This window comes from Aquarana catesbeiana, linkage group LG09 (assembly GCF_042186555.1).
Source record: "Aquarana catesbeiana isolate 2022-GZ linkage group LG09, ASM4218655v1, whole genome shotgun sequence".
In the NCBI taxonomy this organism is placed as follows: domain Eukaryota; kingdom Metazoa; phylum Chordata; class Amphibia; order Anura; family Ranidae; genus Aquarana; species Aquarana catesbeiana.
Window position 1 is genome coordinate 311,832,420 of NC_133332.1, and position 13,233 is coordinate 311,845,652.

Consider the following 13,233-nt stretch of genomic DNA (forward strand, 5'->3'; position numbering starts at 1 on the left):
GGGGGGGGAGGCGACCTGAGATGGGGGGGGGGGGGGGGGGAGACGACCTGAGATGGGGGGGGGGGGGGGGGGGAGACGACCTGAGATGGGGGGGGGGAGACGACCTGAGATGGGGGGGGGGGGAGACGACCTGAGATGGGGGGGGGGGGAGACGACCTGAGATGGGGGGGGGGGGAGGCGACTTGAGATGGGGGGGGGGGGGGGATGGCGACCTGAGATGGGGGGGGGGGGGGAAGACGACCTGAGATGGGGGGGGGGGGGAGGGGGAGAGACGACCTGAGATGGGGGGGGAAAGACGACCTGAGATGGGGGGGGGGTGGGGAGACGACCTGAGATGGGGGGGAGACGACCTGAGATGGGGGGGGGGGGGAGACGACCTGAGATGGGGGGGGGGGGGGGGAAGACGACCTGAGATGAGGGGGGGGGGGAGACACCTGAGATGAGGGGGGAAAGACCTGAGATGAGGGGGGGGAAGACCTAAGATGAGGAGGAAGACCTGAAATGAGGGGGGAAGACCTGAAATGAGGGGGAAGACCTGAGATAAGGGGAAGCTCTCCTAATTTCCATCATCCAATCATGTGCAAACAAAAATGCTGTTTATTTTCCTTGCATGTCCCCCTCGGATCTACAGCGACTGCACTCCCAGTGCACTTGTAGTGTGCAGTGGATTAGTCTTTTGTAAATAAACCCTGCTGTGTATAGCTGGTTGCTAGGGAGCGAGCACGGAAAGCTGGCCGCCGCATCCTTAGCAACTGATGAGTCATCAGCTGCCAGCGGGGTTCTGGCTGAATGTCCATACCAGGACCTTCATATAAAATACACCTATGATAACAATTATAGACCCTTCATTTCTTTGTAAGTGGGCAAACTTACAAAATCTGCAGGGGTCAAATAATTATTTTCCCCCACTGTATGACTTCTGGAATATTATTACACACAAGCTGGGACTGATGATGATGATATATGATGGAAGGAGGAGGGAGGATTCTCATTTACGGAAGGAAAAAAAAAAAGAAAAGAAAAGAAAAGAAAAGGGAGAAGGGAAAACCCCGAGCCAAGATTTTTTTTAATCCAATTATCCCCATGAGTGAGTAGATCTGCCAGCGCCTCGTATCGCACGTTACCTTGCCGTGCAGCTTCTCCTCCAGCTCTTTCTGCTTCTGTTTGTCCTTCTCTTCATCCAGATGAGATTTACAAGTCATCGAAAGCTTCTTAATGAGCTGTTCCATCTCCCTGCGCTGCTCCGCGTTCTGCTCCGTCTCCATCTGCTTATACCGCCGCCAGTCATTAATGACGCCTTTTGGACCTACATCATCACACGGAACAAACCTCTTAATAAGCAGAAAATAGGAGGAAATATCACATTTTTTTTCCTTTTTAATTTTTCATTATGAGCAAAACAGCAGAACGATCGCAAATATGTTTTCTTAAATAGGAAACTTCTCATGTATTGTGTGAAAATGATATTCCCATGTGGGGTGTAAAAAGAAGACAGAATGGGTTTAGAAATGCACCAACCCCCCACCCCCCTCAAAAAAAAACCAAACACACAACTGCTTATTAATACCTAAATGATATAAATGACTGAATTCCACAAACTTTTTACAGAGAATATGGATAACGGCACACAGACATATACCAGAGCGTCTCCATTACTGATCCATAAAATCAAATATACAGGAGAGGAGGAGAGACGTCTGACCTGTTTTATGCACACAGGCTCCTAATATGACTAAGTGTGTGTGTTAATCAGGTTAGACATTAAAAAAAAAAAAAAAAACACCTGCAAGACAATAGCATAATGTGCTAGTATGCATCGACCCTATGAGACTCAGCTGATCACAGATCCGAGTAAGGGGTCGATCCCGCCCCCTTACCACGTGATCAGCTGTCAGCCAATGACGGCTGATCACGTGATGTAAACAGAAGCTCAGTAATTGGTATTTTTTTTTCCCTCACTCTGTCAGCATGAGGGGGAAAAAAAAAAAAAGCTGATCACCGGCTTCTGTCAGAGGGACATCGGTCCCTCACTCAGAAAGCCGTGGCTGTGCCCACCAGTGTCCACTATCAGTACCCACTAGTGCCACCTACTGATGCCCACAGTGCCACCTACTGATGCCCACAGTGCCACCCATCAATGCCCATCAGTGTCTCATAATCAGTGCCACAGATCAGTGCCCCCCATCAGTGTCACCTACCAGTGCCCCCCATCAGTGTCACCTACCAGTGCCCCCCATCAGTGTCACCTACCAGTGCCCCCCATCAGTGTCACCTACCAGTGCCCCCCATCAGTGTCACCTACCAGTGCCCCCCATCAGTGTCACCTACCAGTGCCCCCCATCAGTGTCACCTACCAGTGCCCCCCATCAGTGTCACCTACCAGTGCCCCCCATCAGTGTCACCTACCAGTGCCCCCCATCAGTGTCACCTACCAGTGCCCCCCATCAGTGTCACCTACCAGTGCCCCCATCAGTGCTGCCCATCAGCGCTGCCTATCAGTGCCCATCAGCGCTGCCTATCAGTGCCCATCAGCGCTGCCTATCAGTGCCCATCAGCGCTGCCTATCAGTGCCCATCAGCGCAGCCTCATCAGCGAATATCAGTGAAGGAGAAAAATTACCAGTTTTCAAAATTTTATAACAAAACTGAAACTGTTTTTTTTTTTTTGTTTCAAAATTTCAGTCCCTTTTTGTTTTATTTAGCAAAAAATAAAAAACCCAGCAGCAATTAAATACCACCAAAAGAAAGCTCCATGTGTGTGAAAAAAATTATAAAAAATTTCATTTTGGTAAACTGTAGCATGACCGCGCAATTGTCATTCAAAGAGTGGCAGTGCTGACAGCTGAAAATTGGTCTGGGCAGGAAGGGGGTGTAAGTGCCGGGTACAAGAGGTTAAACAAGTGTGTGTGTTTATTATCACAGCTAAACCCCCCGATGTAGAAGTCACCTGTATTCATGGCTCCCTCTTCTTTGCTCCCCTCGGATTCTCTGACCGAACCTTGCCGCACCCCCCGGTCCTGATCGCTGTCCTCGTCATCGCTGCTGCTGCTGTAGTAGTACTGACACTTCTCTCCCAACAGCTTATCATCCAGGGTTGTCATCGTCTCCTAAATGTAGGCAATGAGAATCAGGTCACCGGGTCAGTTTGATTTTTTATAACAACAGGTACATTACTAATCGATTTATTTTTCTCACTAAGAAAAAAAAAAAAAAATATTTCTCTCATTAAGAAAAATAAAAAACATAAAAATCAGCGCTGGCAGCGAGCGCACAGCTAGGGTGGGATTCTCCTAACCAGAGACGTGGAGGTCACACTTCATAGTCCGTGAGGCTGAAAAACAATTGTCCATCCTGGTCACAATCATACCAGGAAGATTAATAAAAGGTGATCGTGCCGGGTGTCTTGTGTGGGTTCTGATCTCTCAGAATGGACGGCTCTGAGCGGGATGGGCAGCAAAGAAGATGTATGAGTCAAGTGGTGGCAAAAAGTAGAGGGTGGGAGGCCCCATCGAGAAGGCGGGTGGGAGGCCCCATCGAGAAGGCGGGTGGGAGGCCCCATCGAGAAGGCGGGTGGGAGGCCCCATCGAGAAGGCGGGTGGGAGGCCCCATCGAGGAGGAGGGTGGGAGGCCCCATCGAGGAGGAGGGTGGGAGGCCCCATCGAGGAGGAGGGTGGGAGGCCCCATCGAGGAGGAGGGTGGGAGGCCCCATCGAGGAGGAGGGTGGGAGGCCCCATCGAGAAGGAGGGTGGGAGGCCCCATCGAGAAGGAGGGTGGGAGGCCCCATCGAGAAGGAGGGTGGGAGGCCCCATCGAGGAGGAGGGTGGGAGGCCCCATCGAGGAGGAGGGTGGGAGGCCCCATCGAGAAGGAGGGTGGGAGGCCCCATCGAGAAGGCGGGTGGGAGGCCCCATCGAGAAGGCGGGTGGGAGGCCCCATCGAGAAGGCGGGTGGGAGGCCCCATCGAGAAGGCGGGTGGGAGGCCCCATCGAGAAGGCGGGTGGGAGGCCCCATCGAGAAGGCGGGTGGGAGGCCCCATCGAGAAGGCGGGTGGGAGGCCCCATCGAGGAGGAGGGTGGGAGGCCCCATCGAGGAGGAGGGTGGGAGGCCCCATCGAGGAGGAGGGTGGGAGGCCCCATCGAGGAGGAGGGTGGGAGGCCCCATCGAGGAGGAGGGTGGGAGGCCCCATCGAGAAGGAGGGTGGGAGGCCCCATCGAGGAGGAGGGTGGGAGGCCCCATCGAGAAGGAGGGTGGGAGGCCCCATCGAGGAGGAGGGTGGGAGGCCCCATCGAGAAGGAGGGTGGGAGGCCCCATCGAGAAGGAGGGTGGGAGGCCCCATCGAGAAGGAGGGTGGGAGGCCCCATCGAGGAGGAGGGTGGGAGGCCCCATCGAGAAGGAGGGTGGGAGGCCCCATCGAGAAGGAGGGTGGGAGGCCCCATCGAGGAGGAGGGTGGGAGGCCCCATCGAGGAGGAGGGTGGGAGGCCCATTGAGAAGGCAGGTGATCGAGTGATCCAGTCTGATCACATCTTATCAATAGTGGGGCACCGACATGACAATTCTGGAGGCACTTGGCATAAGACCAAAATGGACTGTTTATTTTTTTAGTTAATGTGGCTGGCATTTTTTGCATTGAGGTCACTCGGGGGTGTTATCTACATTGAAGTCAATGGGACGCGATTTTGCATTGAAGTCAATGGGACCCCTAGTGACCTCAATGCAAAAATACCCCATTTATCATTTTCATTCCACTTCACAATTATGTGCCACTTTGTGTTGGTCCATCACATAAAATCCCAATAAAATACATTTACGTTTTTTTGGCTGTAACATGGCAAAATGTGGAAAATCTCAAGGGGTATGAATACTTTTTTCAAGGCTCTGTATATACTTAACCATTTTCAGTCCAATCATGGGATCCCCCTGAGTCAGCCAGTGGGGAGAGAGTAGAGTCATGTGATCTGGATCCCCTGTGTCAGTCAGTGGCAGGTGCAGAGGAGTGGAGAGATTGCTCGACGATGATTGGAGGATTGGGGGTGACGTCACCCATTGGATCCCAGAATTCCCCGGCTGTTGTCAAGAAGCATTCTCTCCACTCCTCTGCACCTGCCGCTGACTTACACAGGGGGATCATCACCAGGTAAAGTAAAATAGGCAAAGTATATACATCTTTTACACAGGTTAGTCAGCAAAGGTGTTGACAGGAGGGAGTATTTTTAAGACTAGTTAGGCTGGAATTCGACTTTAACTGGCTCCTGTCCAAGTGTGTGTGTGTATATATATATATATATATAAATAAAACCATACATATACACATTTTACCAGATTGATTGCAAGCTCCTTGGGCTTCGTTCACACCTAAGCATACTGCAATCTTGCTTTGCCATTTTATTTCTTAAACACGCGTTTGGAAGTGGTTAAAAAAAAAAATATATATATCTTTTAAATCCTCTTTAATAAAATCATTAAAGTGTAATAGGAACAAAAGTGATAAAAAATAAATAAATAAAAAAGGGAAAAAGTGTAAAAATAAACAAATTTTATATAACATTAAAAACAAAAAACAAAAAATTGAAAAGCACGCAGAAGGGTTCGATTTTTTTTTTTTAACAAACAGATCATACTTACCTCCACTGTGCAGCTCGTTTTGCAGTGTGGCCCCGATCCTCGTCTTCTGGGGTCCCTCAGCGGCTCCTCCCCACATCAGATAACCCCCTAGGAGAAGTGTTTTCCTGGGGGGGGGGGGGTTACCTTGCGGGTGCGCTCCCCCGAGCCCAGCGTCCATAGCTGCCGAATGTATGACTCAGCCCCACCCCCCACGTCATTGGATTTGATTGGCAGCAGCAGAAGCCAATGGCTACGTTGCTATCAATCTTTCCAATCAAGAGCCGGGAACCCCGGACAGAGACAGCGCGTCCCCGCCGGGTGAGGTTCCAGGGCTCAGGTAAGTAAAATGGGGGGTATGGGGGGACGGTCACTGACAGGTGTTTTTTCCCTTTAATGCGCAGGATGCATTATGGTGAAAAAACACGAAGGTTTACAACCCCTTGACTGAGGCGGTTTTCTGGCGTTTTAGCGCTAGAAATAGCCTCTAACTAACGCCTGAAAACCGCCTCCCATTCATTTCAGTGCATCTTTTCACACTGGGGGGGGGGCTCTTGTGGGACGTTAGGAAAAGTCCTGCATGCGGTATCTTTGAAGCGGTTTAGGGGCACCGTATACACCTCTCCCAAAACACCCTGCCCATTGAAATGAATGGGCAGCGCTTCTAAAGCGCTTCGGAAAATGCCGCAACGCGTACATTATTAACCCCTCATTTGGGGTTAAAAGTGCCCCCGCTAGCGGCCGAAAAGCAGGAACACATGCTGGTAGGCTCATTGGCTCCTGTCTAAATTGCCCCCCTCCCCCCAGTATGTGAGATGGGGACCTTACATTTCATTCCACGTTTTCTAAAAACTTGTGGAAAAAAATGACCTGTTCAAAAGACTCATTAAGCCTTATAGAATATACGTTGGCGTGTTTTACTTAGATTGTAAGCTCCCTGAGGGCCGGGACTGATAGGAATGTATAATATTTACGTGAATCGCTGCGTACATGGACGCCGCCATACAAGCGCCCCTAATAAATAAATAGAATAAAGTAAATCTCACAAATCAGAGCCAACACCAGGGAAAAGGACTGAAGGAGATTAGAGGACTTTTCCTAATTCCGGCTTTCTAGGAGATGATAAAAATCTCTGCGGCCCGGTTGGCATGGAGACCAGAGAACGGCTGAAGAGGTTGAAGCTTTCCGGTTATAAAACCTTCATCTGTTCATATATAAAACATTTAATTATCCATTCGCCGCCAAATCGTGTACCCGGTTACGTCATGTGACTTCACGTGGTTGTAGAGGGAGGATTTACCGGCATCACCCCAGTACTGTTTTTAGGCCCCATTCACACCTGAGCGATTATCTGCTTGAAGGATAAAAACGCCGGGAGAAAAAAGAAAAAAAAAATTTAAATCAATGATTCTCTGAAGCTCAAACAAGTTCTGGAGGTTTTTTTTTAGTCGCTCAAATTGGGCAGATTTGGGCGTTTTTTGGCACATTTATATTCCCATAGAAATTAATAGAAACGCACCATTCTGTGCGATTTTCTGCTCAAATGAAAAAAAAAAAAAAAAAAATAGTAATTATATATGAATAAATGTAAAAAAAAAAAAATACACAAATAACTAAAAAATCATCAAAAATAAGTAAAATAAATGAATAATATGTAATAATACATTAATAAATAATTAACCTCTAACCTTCAAAGAATATTAAATACATTATTAATAATAATAAAATAATAACAAACAACCAGACTCGAACAAAAAAAAAAATACATTAACAATAATACATTTATTTTTGTGTTAGGGTGTTTAGTTATTTATTATTATTATTTTTTTTTTTTAAAGGGGTAAGAGTTAAAGTTAAGGGTTAATTATTTGTTTATGTATTGAATTTTTTTTTGTGTATTTTACATTTATTCATTATTATTCATATAATAATAAATAAACCCTAACCCCCCAACTCCTAATCCTAAACTGAACTCGAACTCCTTACCCTAACAAAAAAAACATCATAATGAATGAATAATAATATTATTATTATTATTCTTAATAAAATAAAAATAAAAGCTAATGGAAAAACAAAAAAAACTAAAGGGGTAAGAGTTAAAGTTAAGGGTTAATCACTTATAGGGATGCAACAAATGTTTTTTTTGGTGCCGAAACCGATACCGAAAAAAAATCTTCCTTGATCCCGAAAACCAAAACCGATACGGAAAGTGACTGTTTTTAAAAATATTTTTATACAGAAGATGGTCAGAGACCGAGGACATGGTACGGGAGATGGTCAGAGACCGAGGACATGGTACGGGAGATGGTCAGAGACCGCGGACATGGTACGGGAGATGGTCAGAGACCGCGGACATGGTACGGGAGATGGTCAGAGACCGCGGACATGGTACGGGAGATGGTCAGAGACCGCGGACATGGTACGGGAGATGGTCAGAGACCGCGGACATGGTACGGGAGATGGTCAGAGACCGCGGACATGGTACGGGAGATGGTCAGAGACTGAGGACATGCGCGCCGTCACATACAGCCCCTCCCCCTCTTCTGGGCACTTTGACAGACAGATCACCCGTCCCATTGGACGGGTGATCTGTCTATCAAAGTGCCCGGACAAGGGGGAGGGCTGTATGTGACGGCGCGCAGCAGGGAACACACAGCTATTGAAATGAAAGCTGTAATGTTCCCGGCGCTGTAATCAAACAGGCGGCGGCTCTCCTCTCTTCTACGATATAGGAAGCCCCCCTGATAGGTGGCACCAAGGGCGCTCCCGCCCCATTTTCGGCAAGAATTCTCTTTCGGCTTTTTGCCGAAAGGGCCATTTTCGGCTGATGTGTTTCGGTGGCCGAAATTTCGGTGCATCCCTAATTATTTATTGTTACTTATTAATGTATTGAATTTTTTTTGTGTATTTTACATTTATTCATCATTATTCGTATAATAATAAATAGAATAATAATAAATAAAACCTAACCCCCAACTCCTAATACTAAACTGAACTGAACTCAAACTCCTTACCCTAACGAAAAAACTTTATAATTAATGAAAAATAATAATAATAATAATAATAATAATATAAAAAATAAAAGCCAACGGAAAAACTAAAAAAGCTAAAGGGGTAAGATTGATAGATTATTTATTGTTACTTATTCATGTATTGAATTTTTTTGTGTATTTTACATTTATTATTATTCGTATAATAATAAATAAAACCTAACCCCCAACTCCTAATACTAAACTGAACTGAACTCGAACTCCTTACCCTAACGAAAAAAAACATTATAATAAATGAATAAAAATAATAATAGCTAATGGAAAAAAATTAAAAATCTAAAATAAAAAATTATTTATTTGGCCAATAAAAAAAACGCCAAAGCCCAAAAACGCTGCATACAAATGCGCAAAGTCACGTAAAAAACGCCAGAAAAGCACTCAAAGACGCTACGCCCATGTGCGATCGCAGCTTAGAACCGACATTTGGCTCTCTTGTAACAAATCAGAGCGGCAAACTAGCAGCTTGATTACTGTGGGACGTCGCTGCCTCTCTCCGCCACTCTCTCAGGCTTTCCCGTTCCACCGGGAGACCTGAGCTACTAGTCAGCACCCCATACAAAGCCGGGACCGGTTCTGATCGGGTCTCTGCTATGGTAACCCAGTGATGAAATGACACAACACTGTGATTGGCCCTTTACCCTGATCAGCTGTGTGCTAAGGACGTCACATGACTCCCCCCCCAGAACTGGATGACCGCGCTGTAGCCGTCATTCCATAAGACCCCAAATCTCTCTTCTACCTTTGAAAGCAAAAGATATAACAAAGAAAAAAAGAAAAGTATCTTTTGCTTTAAAAGGTGTTGTAAACCCCTCGTCGTTTTTCACCTTACTGCATTCTATGCAGTAAGGTGAAAAACATTTTTTGTTAATGTAGCAGCCCCCCCCCGCCCACGAGCACTCCTAATACTTACCTGAGCCCCGAAATTTGGGCGACAGGAACAAGCACACCAGCCCAGGCCAGTGTCTCATGTCCTGATTGGATAGATTGATAGCAGCGCAGCCATTGGCTCCCGCTGCTGTCAACCAAATCCAATGACCCCAGGGGGCGGGATCTGGCATTCATGTCTATGGACGCAAATGCTGGACTTGGAAGCGCGCCCGCAAGGTAACCCCCCCCCCTTCTCCTAGGGGGTCATCTGATGTGGGGAGGAGCCGCGAGAGCCGCCGAGGGACCCAAGAAGAGGAGGATCGGGGGCCACTCTGTGCAAAACGAGCTGCACAGTGGAGACAAGTGTGATATATTATATAAAAACAAACCCTCACAATCACTTTAACCACCTCCATAGCGGGCTTTTTCGGGCACTCCTCTCCTACATGTAAAAATCTTCTTTCTTTTTTTGCTAGAAAAGTACTCAGACCCCCCCAAACATTATAGATAGTTTTTTTTTTTTTTCCCAGAGATTCTAGAAAATAAAATGACGGTCGTTGCAATTGTTTTTTTCAAAAATAAATAAATTGTGTTTGCAAAAAGCGTTGCGCAAATAAAGTGCGACATAAAAAAAAAAAAATTGCAACAACCGCCGTTTTATTCTCTAGGGTCTCTGCCAAAAAAAAAATTATATATAAAATGTTTGGGGGGGGGGTTCTAAGTAATTTTCTAGCAAAAAAAAAAAAAAACTGATTAACTAGCCGCCGCACCCGACGGGGCGGTGCGGCTTTCGTTCTGGGGGGTCCCAGAATGGCCACTCTCACGTGCCGATCGCGGCGAGAGTGGCCGTCATACGATGGCGCCCCCGATCTCTGTAAAGAGCCGCGTCCGCGGCTCTTTAGACATGTGATCGGCTGTGTCCAATCACAGAAGGTCACATGTAAACAGGGAGATGCCGGTAATCGGCGCTCCTCGCCTCACACTGACAGATTGTGTGAAGAGAGGAGAGCCGATCAGTGGCATCTCCTCACTGGGGACATCTACACATGTAATCAGGGCACCGATTACAATAGCGACACCAGTGCCACAAATCAGTGCCAGCGATGGGTGCCCACCACAGCCCATAAGTGCCACCAATCAGTGCCCATTAGTGATGCCAGTCCGTGCTGGCTATCAATCCCGCCTATCAGTACTGCCCATCAATACCACCTATCCGTGCCGCCTATCAATGCCCACCAGTTCAGCCTATCAGTGCCCATCAGTGCTGCTTATCATTGCCACCTGACAGTGCGGCATATAAGTGCCTCATCAGTGCCACCTAATCAGTGCCACCTATTAGTGCCCATCAATGCTGCCTATCAGTGCCCACTAGTGCTGTTCAGTGCCACCTATCAGTGCCCATAAGTGCGGCATATTAGTGCCTCATCAGTGCCCACCAGTTCAGCCTATCAGTGCCACATGTTAGTGCCGCCTCTCCGTGCCACCTAACAGTGCGGCATATAAGTGCCACCTAATCAGTGCCCATAAGTACCACCTCATCAATGCCCACCAGTTTAGCCTATCAGTGCCCACTAGTGCTGTTTATCAGTGCCACCTATCAGTGCCCATAAGTGCGGCATATTAGTGCCTCCTCATCAGTGCCCACCAGTTCAGCCTATCCGTGCCCATCAGTGCCACCTATTAGTGCCCATTAATGCCGCCTCTGTGCCAATCAGTGCCACCTAACAGTGCCCATCAGTGCCACCTAACAGTGCGGCATATAAGTGCCTCATCAGCACCCATCAGTGCCACCTCATCAATGCCCACAAGTTCAGCCTATCAGAGCCCATCACTGCTGCTTATCATTGCCACCTGACAGTGCGGCATATAAGTGCCTCATCAGTGCCCATCAATGCTGCCTATCGGTGCCCACTGGTGCTGCTCAGTGCCAGGTATCAGTGCCCATAAGTGCGACATATTGGTGCCTCATCAGTGCCCACCAGTTCAGCCTATCAGTGCCTCCTATTTGTGCCCATCAGTGCCACCTCTCCGTGCCACCTATCAGTGACAATCAGTGCCACCTAATCAGTGCCCATAAGTACCACCTCATCAATGCCCACCAGTTTAGCCCATCAGAAAAATGGAAAGAGATTGCCCCAGGGATTTTGTGTGGGGGGGGGAGGGAAAGATTCTGGAAAATATATGATTGGTATGGAGATGCCCATCAGTGCCGCCTATCAGTGCCCATTAGTGCTGCTTTTCAGTGCCACCTATCAGTGCCCATAAGTGCTGCATATTGTTGCCTCCTCATCAGTGCCCACCAGTTCAGCCTATCCGTGCCCATCAGTGCCACCTAACAGTGCCCATCAGTGTGGCATATAAGTGCCTCATCAATGCCCACCAGTTCAGCCTATTAGTGCTGCTTATCAGTGCCAATCAATGCCCATCAGTGAAGGAGAAAAAATACTTAATTACAAAATTTACTGACAGAAACTAAAATTAAAAAAATTATTTTTTCAACTTTTTTTTTTTTAAAGCAAAAAATAAAAAATGGCAGCCGTGATTAAATACCACCAAAAGAAAGTTCTATTTGTGTGAAAAAAAATAAAAAAGATAAAAATGTCCTCTGTGTACAGTGTTGTATGACCGCGTAATTGTCCTTCAAAGTGCGACAGCGTTGAAAATTGGCGCCCTGGGCAGGAAGGGGGGAGGAGGGGCGTGAGATTGCCCGGCAGGCGATTGGTTAACAGAAAAAAAGCCGACACGGCGGCCGCCCCCCCCCCCCGAGGAGCGCAGAATGTCCCGTTCACGAGTCTCACACCGCGATTGGAGGGATGCAGCAGCTGGTCCAAACCCGGCGCAGAAAATCGCGCTCCTCTATAGGTCTAAAGACCGGCCCCTCCCCCCCCTGCGCCTGGAAGGCGGCACTGTGACATCACTGGTCCAAACCTGGCGCAGAAAATCGCGCTCTTCTTTAGGAGGTCTAAGGACCGCCCCCCCACCTGGAAGAAGGCACTATGACATCACTGGACCGGGGCCTGGCAATCACAAAAAGCCCCTTTCTACGTCTCGCGTCCCCCGTTGGACGGTCCTGCGTCACGTCGCCACGCAAAATAAGTGGTCATGTGATGTGAATGAGGCCCTAAAGCAGCCAGGAGGGGGCCTAAAAAGTGGAGTTGTACTTTAAGGGCCTACACACTGATGGCGGCCATCACTAGTTACCATGGCAACAAAGAAAAGACCCCAATAGAAGAGAATAGGCCGGCTACAGCCAATCAGGACTGCCGTACACATCTCCAGAGACTTCTACCTATCATTATATACACACACCGGACATATATATATAATATACACACACCGGATACCCACCGACCGATCCCCGCCGCTCTTCTCTCTCCACACACAAAGGGACCCTCCGCCGCTTCCGCCAATCCCCGCCTGTGATTGGCCGCTCTCCTCACTTTCCGTACAGACTCCGCAGCCCCGATTGGCCGCCTGTTACTTCCGCCTTCCATAGAGGGTGACAGAAGGGAGGGATTAGCCAGCCGCCGATTGGTTGGATTATCCTACGTTCCTGTGATTGGCTGCGGCGCTCTTTCCTTGTCCATTGCTGAGCTTAGTGAGATTTCCCAGGCTTGTTGTACCGCAGCGACATCTGCCGGAGGAATGAGCTAAACAGGCGTGTGCAGGGGATGGGAGGAGGTTGGTGTGGCTGGGAGGTAATAGTGTATATAGGAGAAC

General features: G+C 48.1%; 1 protein-coding gene across 2 annotated transcripts in view; it reads right to left on the reverse strand.

Moving 5' to 3' along the window:
• Positions 1-13,017, reverse strand: part of PDCL (phosducin like) — a 22,365-nt gene extending 9,348 nt beyond the window's left edge. Inside the window, exons 1-3 of one of the 2 annotated variants that reach the window (XM_073600678.1) lie at positions 12,862-13,017; positions 2,947-3,106; positions 1,125-1,306 (exon numbers count right to left, since the gene is read on the reverse strand). In XM_073600678.1, the coding sequence (XP_073456779.1) occupies positions 1,125-1,306; positions 2,947-3,100 (336 nt within the window). In that variant the 5' untranslated portion in view covers positions 3,101-3,106; positions 12,862-13,017. Of the gene's footprint in view, positions 1-1,124; positions 1,307-2,946; positions 3,107-12,850 lie in introns of both variants that reach the window. The other variant, XM_073600679.1, reaches the window with a different exon arrangement.
• Positions 13,018-13,233: the final 216 nt, after the last annotated feature.